At 49.1% G+C, this 12,173-nt stretch overlaps 1 protein-coding gene across 7 annotated transcripts in view; it reads left to right on the top strand.

Moving 5' to 3' along the window:
* LOC101075069 (ERC protein 2) overlaps positions 1-12,173 on the top strand; it is a 112,234-nt gene that overhangs the window by 67,600 nt on the left and 32,461 nt on the right. For all 7 annotated transcript variants that reach the window (XM_029833220.1, XM_029833218.1, XM_029833222.1 and 4 more), the window contains one exon: positions 8,255-8,402. In XM_029833220.1, the coding sequence (XP_029689080.1) occupies positions 8,255-8,402 (148 nt within the window). The remainder of the gene's footprint in view (positions 1-8,254; positions 8,403-12,173) is intronic.

The raw sequence follows: 12,173 nt of genomic DNA, 5'->3' as shown, positions 1-12,173 counted from the left end.
CAAAAGGTTATTCACAGCCACTTTACACCTAACTGTCTGCCTCTTTTTGGAATTTAGACAGCTGGTGATCAAGAAATGCTGTGACACAACAGGCACGATCTGTCTACACTAGCCCCGGTGTACAAATTACCCAGATTATAGAGCGGTGCGGGTGTGTATCTGGGCGCGTGTGCACGGGAGAATGCCTCCGCACCCACGCGGGCGTGTGTTTTATTGCCTCCATCCATGCACCCTAGAAAGGCGCGATTGGGACTTTATCTGTGTGTCTGAACAGGCTCCGCGCGCCCCACCGGTTGCGTGCGTGTCTGTGCGCACTGACAAGGAAATAATAGTGAGGTTTTTTTGTTTTTTATCGGAGGGCCAGGTAGTAATCATGCGACTCTTTGATCCTGTGATCCTCACTGATCTGTCTAAATATACAGCAGACCTGTCCAGACCTGGAAACAGCTCCTCTAATCAGCACCCTCGCCGGGTCCAGCGTGCGTGTCTGAGTGAGAGAGAGAGATCTTTCATAATTTCTTCCTATGACTACATTTCCCTGCTTGAAGGGCTCCGAGGCCGCGTTAATGAAGTCCATGCAAATCAGTATGTGGTTGGAATTCAGAACAGATCTCACTGCTGTTGCCTTTTTACTTTGTTTATTCGAAAAGCCTCCTAATTGGAAGCACGGGGTTTTCTACGTTTATATTAATTCCAAATCTCCACCTAAGCTGTACATTTTGGAGTGAATCTGTGTGGTTTTTTTGCCACATTTATTTGAATATGTGCACATGACACAGCACATTCGGGAAGGAGGGCGTGCTCCTGACCTTATGTTGGCTTTGCTAATGGAAATTCAAAAGATTCTTATTCCCACTCTGGTCTGAACTTTGCTTCTGTTTTCATTTCTGCAGCTTCATGCAGACGACCTCGTCCGTCGATCCCTCCATGGAGGCGGTGCGGTGGGCATTTAATGATGGGGGGCATTTAAAGAATGGGGGGCACGTTGAAATGTGCTCAGTTCTTCTTGATAGATAGATAGATAGATAGATAGATAGATAGATAGATAGATAGATAGATAGATAGATAGATAGATAGATAGATAGATAGATAGATAGATAGATAGATAGATAGATAGATAGATAGATAGATAGATAGATAGATAGATATTTCCTTGCTTGTTTTGAAAATAGATTTTTTTAGGAAATGTAGAACTAATATAGTGTGTTTATTTGTGCTTAACCAGTAAGTAAAAAAGTCAGAAAAACAGCAGGATGGGCCAACCCACAGCTGAATCCCGCTCTGTGCGCACCTGCATTTTCCACCAGTGCACGAGAGTGTGAGCCGCAGCAGAATACCGCCATTTTTGGGGGGTTTTTGGATCTTTTTTAGGATTAATGCAGAATTAGTGGGAAAAGTCACACATTAACTTGTGCAACAAAGTCCTTTTTTTCCCTCCAAACTCTAAAGAGTCGGATTCAACCCATTTTGTCGTCTTCTCCTGCAGCTTTTGTAGCAGTTGAGCTAATGTGGGTGTGATTGTAAATAACCGTGATGGGCTGATGGGGTGTGGGGGAAATGTTAGCTTGACCTTGCTCGTCCTTTACAGGCTGACGGGAAATGGACCGGTCCAAGCTCCAAGCAAAGCTATAATTCTGAGAGCCGCGAGGGCCAAAGGAGCGTGCACGCGCGCTCAACTCGCACAGACCGAAGTCCTCGCCGTGCTGCAGCGACCACATTAATTGGGTTGTGTAATTCTTTGGCAAAGCATTGTGGGAAACGGCCCGTACTGATCTGTCTCTTTGCCTCAAACCGCTTTTTAAACACGGCCTCCCGTCGTCCTGACAGCGCTGTCCAGGAAACTGCTGAACGTGTGCGTGTGTATACGTGTGCGTCGGAGCGTTTGTGTCGCTACGTGACGTGCGTGTGCGCATTGTGTGTCTATGGCTCCTTTAAGGGAAGTGTGTGTGGTGGCCTCTCATTCCACCGCATGTCGGCTGTGGTTCAGCTGCGGTGCACCGCCTGGCCCTACATTTGGAACACAGAGAAAATACACCAGTGGTACTTGCTCCCACCGTCTCTGGACCCATCTTTCATCGGTTTGTGTGCGAGTGTGTATTTTGGATGGACGTTTGTGTGGGTGCGTAATTGTGAGTGTGCGCACGTGTAACGGCGCGGAGCTGTGCTGTACTCTCTGCCCCTTATATTTTAAGGCTTTCTGGCCCCCGACGTTACGAGCGCGCGCAGTATTTCCAGGCTGCAGTCAGACGAGCGGAGTGAGAGAACCCAAGCGGAGGACAGGAAAGGCAAGAGGAATGAGGAGAGAGGAAAGCAAAGCGGGTAATTGAAGGGTTCAGGGTATTACTTAGGCCGAGGATGGCTGTTTCAACGTGTTTGCATAACCTCCTTGAACTTAATATTTAGCCCCACGCTGGAGTGAGTACAGGGCACAGCGGAGCCAAACAGAGAAGGATAAAGGGAAGGAGAAGTGGAATGATAGAGAGGTCCGAGAGCAGGGCTCAGGTGATGCCATTCTTTAGTCCTCTCTTTGGTTAACAAAAAAGGGGGGGGAGTGAAGGAATGAGGAAGGAAAAATCAAAAAGAGGGCACAATAGTGTCGGTGCTGTGGCTGAAAGGCCTGTTTGACCGGGTTATTGTATCAACAGAATCTGTTCTAGCCTCCTGACTGCGGGTCTCGAACCTCTGTGGGATGAGAAACACACACAGTCACACACACCATTTATTCCGGAAAGTGTGTGTAGGGGGATGTTGCAGACGTCCCGCTACTCCAATCTCTTCATTCATTTATACCCGTTTGTCTGATTTATTTCCTTCTTTTGCATTAGCACATTCCCGAAGCGCAGGTCCGATTGTTATCTCATTCCGCCCAGTTCGGATTTTTACGGCCACGCAAACGGGCCCGGTGTCACCTGACGAGGTATCGGACCCTTTATCGTCCTGTGTGAAAGCAGCTGCGTGTGTGACAGGTGGATCCACTTTTTATTTACAGCGTCTGACCCGAGCTGAAGGAAAGCGGCTCCGCGGCCACATGTTCGGGCTTTTGAAGTCAGAAAACGGGAGAGGAGGTTCCGGGACCAAGTTCTGGTTAGATCAGAGAAATGTGGGCAGTCTGGGGCGATATAACTCATCAGTGTTTATACTGAGGCCTCGGTGCACTTCCCTGACGTGTGTTGTGCATGTGTGCACATCTGTGTGTGTGTGTGTGTGTGTGTGTGTGTGTGTGTGTGTGTGTGTGTGTGTGTGTGTGTGTGACTGGAGCAGTGTTACGCCTTTTTTGACCCTCACCTCTGTTTCTCAGATGACAGGGCATTTTAAACAACCCAGCTGCTGTGTATACGTGTGTGTGTGTGTGTGTGTGTGTGTGTGTGTGTGTGTGTGTGTGTGTGTGTGTGTGACTGCTAGGCAGGGGAGCTCTACACGTGTGTGGTACAGTAGAAATGGCTGCCTTGTTTCTTTGCCTTGGGCAGACACTGTCAGTCAGCTTTAGTGCCGATAAAGATGAAAAACAAACCGGCTGTGGAAACTTTTTTCTGTCCCTGTGGGTTGAAAGTTGAAGCCCACCTGACTGTCGGGGGGCTTGTGCAGCGCCTCCCGCCTGACAGGTTTGGAGGCTGGCAGTGGATTCCTGGCTAATGCAACGTGAATTGTGTTTTTCTTGCGCTGATGTGAGCGACTGAAGCCGAGGACACATTTATTCCCCGAGAGGTCGTCCGAATGTGAAAAAGCTGCCATGACATCATCGTTTCCAGTGACGACATGCCGGGCCTTGTTTATTTACCTCCTCTGTTTTTGACAACAGGAATCCCCCGGCGTCCCGCTGATGCTCGAACAAGTGATGCAATTGATGCTGGTCGGTGCGGAGCGCTAACAGCTCGAATCGGCGATGACGACGGCATCCAGAGCTTTAACCTCGGGGGCGGGGTCCGCGAGATCTTTATTTGTAAACCAAATTCACATGGAATCGCATTGATCTGGTGGAGTACGGGACTTCCAGTATCTTCCATCGGCACGTCACTGCGGATACGGATGCTGATTGCGGCTGGACGTGAATGTCCGTGTTCGCGTCCGACCTCGCGGCGTCTTTGACGGATGCACACTCCCAAGCGAGTGTTGTTTGTCAGGAAATCAGTCCTGCGTCTTAGGTTAATTGCCCAGGTTAATTGTAGTCAAACTGTATTTACAGATGTTTTTCTGGAGCGTCCCTTGATCCCGGTCTCAATGCTAGCTAGGCTAATCATATGCATATGTGCATACACGATATCCTCGCTTCCACGGCCACCTGGTCTGTCTCTCCTTGTCTGGGTCTCACTGCCTCTGGCTGGAATGCAGCGCTGGCCGTCTGGTCCCGCTCATCCCTGGGAGCAGTCAGCCGTCGCTCCTCGTCCCTGCTACCACTCTAAACATTTGGCTAGTTTTGGCAGATTTGTTGATTTTTGTCCCCTCGTATTTTCCCTGTTGTTGCTGTAAAAGTGATACATACTTTTTCAATTAGATCCCCCCCCCTCCCCCAACTGCACCAACCAGAGACCTATTGTGGGAGTGGGAGTGAGCGGAGTAAGTGGGTTGTATATTTTATTAGTGAAGTGAAAACACACACAACTTGGCCCAGTTCTGGGGGAGCCATCTGCTGTCATGGACTTTGCTTGGGAAGCACAGCTCAAGGTTAGCATGTAAAATGTATCGCTCTTGACTGAGGCTCAGGATTATCCTGCGCTGTCTAACGTAAATGTTCAGATATTGGACTTGACAGGTTTCTTTTTCAACCCGGGCAGGCGTGCAAGTTTGACTGGTTGTAGGAAGATGAATACACACACTCTCAAAGATAAAAGATAAACACCAGCTTAGATTCAGTAAAACACACTCGGGAGGAATAGCATGCATTAGAATGCAGCTAATTCTAACTTATGGTAGCCACAAGTTAGACTAAAAGCATTCAGCCAACACTTGTAGCTGAAACACAAATTTACCATCTTTGCCGACTTTGATGTAAGGGGACAGAATGTAGCCAGAGCGTGTGTTTTATGTTGGAAATGGACATTTTCCCCTCCTCTACCGTTGTAAATAACACAGTTTTCCAAGACCATAAATAATGATGTCACTCAGCCATGCCTCAGTCTTATGTCCTCTGCTTGCTCTCACCGCAGCCTCTAGGTCTGCCTCAGCAGGAGCCCTCGGCCTTTCGCTGCACCCTCACCCGCTCCCAGGAAAAGCCCTCATCATGCCCGGGAATGTCTGCAGCGGCCGACAGCAGAGCGGCACACCATCGCTGACTTTAGGTTTAGATGTTCTGGAAGCGGCTAGCAGCGTCCTCTCTGTGTTTTCACGCACACAGCGCGTCGCGTCTGCACGCAAGGACATGAAAGCAGGCGGGTGTGCAGAGGCAGGCAAACATGCCGCAATTAAGGACAGACAGTATTGATGGTTCCCCCGGGCATCGCCTGGACTCATCTGTTTCTGTCCCCATGACTCTCCATGCTCATAATTCCAAGTTAGTCATAACAGAAATTTTAAACACGCATCCCTCAGCTGTGACACCCCGGAATAACACGGAGCACACTGGGCTGATTTAGAAGAGGCTGACACTCCTAGATCTTGACGTTTTCCCCTCTCGGCCCTCTCATGCAACACAGGTGGCATCATCCCCAGTCCTCTTTCTCACCTTTCCCCTGACGCACTGTCATTTCTTTTTCTCCTGCTTTCTGACAACATGTACACATGTTTATGCACATTCTTGACCCCATCTTAACCCCCGTTCCCTTTTCCCAGAAGTCTTTGTGAGATTGCCGGCTCCCATCTGCCCCTGTGACATCACCGTTGTCTCAACGGCCGACCCACCTCCAAACCCCTCATCAAAGTCCCGTCATTTTTTATTCCTTTTGTGCTAAAATGCCCCCTCCCACCTCGCCGACTCCATACCCTTCTTCTCTTCCCGCCTCGCATTCCTTTTCTTTCACTCTTTCCATATTGTCTCTGCCCCCCCCCCAACCCTTTTCCCTCTCACCTCTCATCGCATGGTCATGTATTTTAGCCATCCATCTCCCAACTTCGTAGACTCAAATGTCTCAATATGTCCCAGCAACCACGGAGCTTCAATTGGAATCACATGTTGCAGCCGAGCTGAGGATTTCACCCCTTATAAATAAGATGTCAGTCGGGTCTGCGCTTCTCCCGCAAGTTCTCCTTATCCTGCTCTCTAATACTAAAGTAAATATGAGGAATGTGAGATCTATGAAGCTCCTAAGTTGTTTATACAAGCTGTGTTTACCTTGTCAGATGAGACTTTTTGCACCAGAGGTCTGGTGGCGTGATTTATTTGTCCTTTTATAGGATTGCCTTATCACTCAGCACATGGGATCTGACTTTTAAGAAGAATAATGGCTTTTTGGTCAGGACAGCAAAGGAGAAAATCAGGATCATTTTCCATGTTTGTGCAGGACGCGGAGAACAATTCCAGAGAAGATGTAGTTCCTACGCCTAGAGATCGTCTCTGCATGTGTCTGATAGATGAAGACCGTCGGCTAGATCCATCCACGTTGCAAGTGTGCGCTTCGCCAGAGGTCAAACGGTCACTCAAATTAGATGTGATTAAATACTTCACATAGTTGTGCACGGCTTCAAAGTCTGTTAGCAATCAGCACACACATGCTCACACACAACGGCGGATTAAAGATGTGGGAGACAGAGTTAACAGGCCGGCTAATCACAATAATGTCCTCGTTTTTATTGTTTAAGGAAGACATCACTCAGCAGAGTTCCGCAGTACCAGTCGAAGAGCCCCCACAGACAGACACCGCTGTAATCTGCAATGTGTCAATGTGGAGCCTGGAAGTGATTTGGCTTGCACTGAGGCATGCTAGCCACTGTGGTTCTGGGGTTTCATTCAGCCAGGCTCCAAATGTCTCGGGCCAAATTGCACATTTGCTGTTTTGCATGATCATTTGTGATGAAGGAGGGAGCCACTACTGGAGTGTATCTTTAGCTCAAAGGTCCACTCGCTGCCTGAAACCAGAGATTGTCCAGCTCCTGACACTTCGTGCACTCTCAGACGCGACCTGGCGAAAGACTGTTTCCTCCATCCCCAGAGCTGAGGACACAGGGAGGAGATGGATGTGTGTTTGTCTTTTTCAGATTTCACAGATTAGATCAATCTGGTGGGGTGGTTGGGGGGGGGGGGTCAGTGCCCCCTCAACCTTTCACCCTCCGCTTAAGGACTCAGGAAATGATGCCCACTTCTCAGTGGATTTATTCAGCTGCTAGAGATTTTTTTCCCTTTTTAATAAAATTCATTGAATGAATGTAACGATCCACCAAAACCACAGATGCTCTTTACTGAATCCTGTCTTGAAAAGCAACATTGTGAGCGTGACATTAGATGAAGTAGAGGAAAGAGATAAATATAATGAGATTTAAACATATTTCTCTCATTGGTAGACCAAGAGGACGTCACTGTGTCCGTGCTCTTTCCCAGACTCTCACACTCATCGTTTCATGGCGAAATAGTGATAAAGAATCATTCATGAGTCTGTTGTGAGTCCCATCCTGTGTCCCTGCGGTCAACAGCGGGGAACCAACATTGTATATGTCTGCTCCTCCATATGAGTGTGTTTGTGCTCCTGAGTTTACAAGAGCCGACAGACAGAACGTGCATTTCTCACAACATCCGATTTACAGCCTCCTGTTTGATGACAAGGATAGTAATCACCAAAGAGGTTACGCAAGGCGCTCCCTGCAGACCCGTGGGCGTGTGCGTGTGTGTACTGTATGTCTGGTGGTGACGCTCGCTGGAATGCTTCCTCTGCACCTGTAGACAGCCGTTTGTTGCCACCCGCCTCCGCCACGCCATCGTGGTAAGTAGTGGTGACAGAAGAAAGATGTCATATCCTCCCCGGCCTGCTCTATTATGCTCCATTACATTGTTACGTAGCCGTGAGTCACGCTGAGGCGAGGACCAAAAGACAGCACTTAGCAGACCACTTCAAAGATGTCTGCTTCTTCTCTGTGGAATTTCGGCCTCCTCTTTAGGGGCTTCTGCTAACAGCACGTTTAATGGGACATCTGCATATGTACACAGGCCACAGCAGATGTTAGCGGGGCGCCTGGGTGCGTCCACCTGCCTGTTTTGTGACCGTAAAATATGTTAACTTTGCCCATTTCTGGGCAAATGAGCATCGGTCCATCTGTGCACGTGTTTGCTTTCCATTTCAAAGGCGATTCCATTTTTGACCACTCGTTTCCGTTTGCTGCCCTCTCTCAGGCAGCAGGCGCTGCTGGCGGCCATCAGCGAGAAGGACGCAAACATCGCCCTGCTAGAGCTGTCCTCTTCCAAACGCAAGAAAGCCCAGGAAGAAGTGATGGCCCTGAAGAGGGAGAAAGACAGGCTCATGCACCAGCTCAAACAGCAGGTACGTCCACCACTTTGGACCACCAAGTTTTTATAAGTACACGCTAAGTAAACACGGCTAAATTTATTGCCCCCGCAGTCTAAAAGGCAGACTTGTGTGCGTGCCTGGCCTCCGTGGTCACCGCTCTGGGAACCAAACAGCATAGCGAGTCCCCCTCGCCTGTTAAAAAATGACACAGAGAACCGTATTTACCAGAACCAGATAGTAACCGTTCCCCACCTCCCACCACGCTAGCTTAACCAGACCCTTCAACCTGCCTGATTCATAATCACAAACACGAGTCAAACTTCTCTATGAACCATCAGACTGCAATGAGAGTTAGCGGTGTCCAACCCAAAGACGTACGTAACTGTAGTGAGTCACCGGCAGAACTCTGTTTCACATCCGTCGGTCAGCAGTGATAAATGGTCACACACACTAATCTGTAGCTACGCACCCGTTAGTATACCCTAAGGTTGATGAAGGTATGCGGGTAATAACGGCCTGGTCAGACCACATCAGTGACTGAGCTAACCTGAACGCTAATGATAATTAGCTAACAGTGGGGAGCGCATATATAGTCTCCTGAGTCACAGGGGCTTCTGGGAAACATGGGGCTTTTAAAAATCAGCAGATGCATGTGTGGACATATGTTTGGTACTGCCCCATAAACACTAAACAGCTCCTAGGGGGTGCAATTCACTTGATGGAGTTTCAAGGAAAGCCTATTATCTGTTTATCGCCATTCGATGCGTCATGTTTTCCCACTGGCGAACCGGCAGTTAGGGTCCGATCGGATGTGATGGGCTGTAATTGCAACGGTTCAGCCTCGAGGCCGGGAGCTCACATAAAGGTGGGGGGAGAGAGGAAAGGGATGAGAAAGGAGCACATTCTTTACATTTGCCTATTATTTCTCACACACCAAAGCCTCGTTGGTCTCAACAATGCAGGTCCGTGCTGCGTCTGGGTGGGTGGACGGGCGGGCGTTCGACCGGTTGTCTGAAATGTGTCAAGGAAGCTGAAAAGAAAATATTTCCCTTAGGCAGTCTGCTCCCTACTTGGTTTCCCTTCATTCCACAGAAGGAGCTCCTTGGAGACTCCGCTGAACGTGGCGCACACCAGCTCTCTGTCTTCTGACCCATTGACACAAATATGGGATAGGTTGCGCTCCCCTGATCCTCGGCAACCAATAGCGGAAGGAAGCTGACCAGGAAATGCCAAAGAATTATGGTAGCCAGGGTCTCGCAGGAGAAAGCTGATCTGTAGACAACAGATAGATTTCCAGATAGCCGTGCCCCGCGCGACCTCTCCACGTCCTTGGACGCTCTCGTACGCGTGTGCGCGTAAGACAAACTTTCCATTCTCAAAGACTTCGCTTGGCTTTGAGGCAGCGGTCACCTTTGGCGCAGACACACAAAACTGAAACCGCAGACGGATGCAGACTTTCATCTCCGAATGTTTAGACTTCCTCAGAGGAGAAAAATCTCCCCTCGTCATAGAATTCTGCGCACATCGAAGCGCTGAGCGAGTTGGCTCCACTCTGAACCCAACGGGAGAGGAGTCCTCGCGTCCTCGGAGGCGCGTGACTCCTGAGACTCCTTCCCTCCCCTCCCACCTCGTCACGGTCTTGTTCCGGGGAGATTTATCATTTGAAAGGGTGGAAATGATCCAGGCACTTCCAGCAGGATCACCAGGTTTCACTGGAATGAAATGATGATGTGGCGGGCACGCGCATACATACGTACACACACACACACACACACACACACGCACACACACACACACACACACACACACACACAATTGATCAAAGGAGACTTAATTATTGTGAGAATGGGGCAGCCTTTCCCCAGCTGTATGTTTGTTTAAGGCCCTTTTTTTGTCAGCCTCTTGTGTCCATATGTGTTAACACAACTCGGCTCTAATCAGGACAGGCTTGTGATTTACGGAAGACTTGGATTGAGGTTTGGGATGCAGCTGTGAGCACAGCAGTGGGATCATCAGTTCCATGTTTATACCAGCAGCTGTACTTTGATACACATGGAGAAAGGTCTCGGTGCGCACACGTCGAGCCCGGGTCCAATCTGTTATGGTTAGAGATGTCAATGAAGAACTCTCCTCTTAAGCGCGCCTGTTCCGAGCTTTCTACGAGTTCCACGAGCGGGCCTGGAGGCCATTACCGAGCTGTTTACTTTGCAAAGCCTCTAATTAACACTAATTAAAGCACACATATTCCACCACGCAGACGTTTTATTTGCACACACCTCCAGTAGACGTGCACGCAGAACTCGGCCTGTGTGAAGAGCGCGCTGCGGTGTCTGCGTGAAGCGGCCGCCCTGGCCGCACAATCAGACTCTTCCAGAAGCAATCCATCATCTCATTCCTTAATTTGTTTTTGTGTCCCTTTGTCATTAGATATTAAATGCGCGCACGCATGGCTGAGCTCTTATTCACATAAATATGGTTGTAATTACAGTAGGTGAACGGGAAAGAGCGCAGGTTCTTGTTAGATTAGCAGGAAGGAATAAACACACATTAGCCTTTTGGATGGCCCCTCGCCTGCAAATGGCTTTCAGGGATTTTTCCCTGACGAGGAATCAAATCGCGTTACTGGGGGAGATTCTTGTCCGGCGCTGCGGTCCACTAGTTTCATCAGCGCCACTGAACATGACAGTCATTGACGGGGCCAAATGACAGGTGTCAGCGCTTTAAGTGTTGCATAGCAGCCAGGCCCACCCAGTCACACCTGCTGGTGTCAACACCTGAGGTCAGAGAAGGCCGCTCGCCTGAATACAGCCATTAGCTCCTCTAACCACCGGTCTGGGTCTGTCCCAACCCTCCTCCATTCCTCACTCTTCATAATTAAGCCCCTCGCACCGCCGCGTCGGGCTTCTCACCTTATCTAAACTGCTGCCCACCATTTTGATCCACTTGCAGACCTTTGTAAATATCCTCCACGCTGTCTCCTGTGATCATGACGGGCTCATTTCCTCAGTCGTTGCCTTATCTCACAGAAATGTCCCCAGGCTGCTGGCTACTGTAACACCATCTCCCCCCTGTCTTCACGGCTGACTCAGGCTTTCTTTCTTTCCTTCCCGCCATGGCTGATATCTCCTTTAAGACAGGAAATCAGCGCCATTTGTGCTTGTGTTCATCTTTCCCTTTCAATCACCTTTATCTGAGAGCAATCCAGGCTCCTGCTCTGCAGCGGCGTCCACCCTCGGGGGGACGTCTCTGCAGCTCAGGGAAGGAGCCTGTCAGCTTCTCTGCACCTACTCTGTCTCTGTCCATCTTCCCGGCAGCTGCCTCGGTGGATTTTGACTGGTTCTAAACGTTTGTCAGGCTGCGGCTCTTATCTCCCTGCAAAGCCGCGGTGTTGGCCCGATGACAGTGTTTTTCACAGATGCTGAAATACACACACACACGCACACACAAACACACACTCTCTCATTATCCATTTATAGACAGGCATTTTTGAGAGTAGTTTTAATAAGTAATGTTTAAATGGACTAGAACTCTCATGGCCAGAGGCTGGATTGTTCACTCATTAAATGTTCCCGTTGGAGTTCCTGGATTCATCTGAAGCATCTAAAAGATCATCTACACTTGACATTTGACAGCTTCAGATTCTTACCCGCTTATCAAATGTTTGTTGCACCCTTTATCATATTTAAAGTCTTTCAACACGTTCGTTCTTTCTTCCTCTTTCCAAGAATTGCTCAGCTCAGTCATGACAGGATCTCTGAGGCTTTGGGAGCGCCGGTGGCTCCGAATTCATCACAACCACAGGTT

Source organism: Takifugu rubripes, chromosome 3 (genome assembly GCF_901000725.2).
Source record: "Takifugu rubripes chromosome 3, fTakRub1.2, whole genome shotgun sequence".
Lineage (NCBI taxonomy): Eukaryota > Metazoa > Chordata > Actinopteri > Tetraodontiformes > Tetraodontidae > Takifugu > Takifugu rubripes.
Note: the sequence above shows the minus strand (reverse complement) of the source record. Positions and strands in the feature narration are given on the sequence as shown.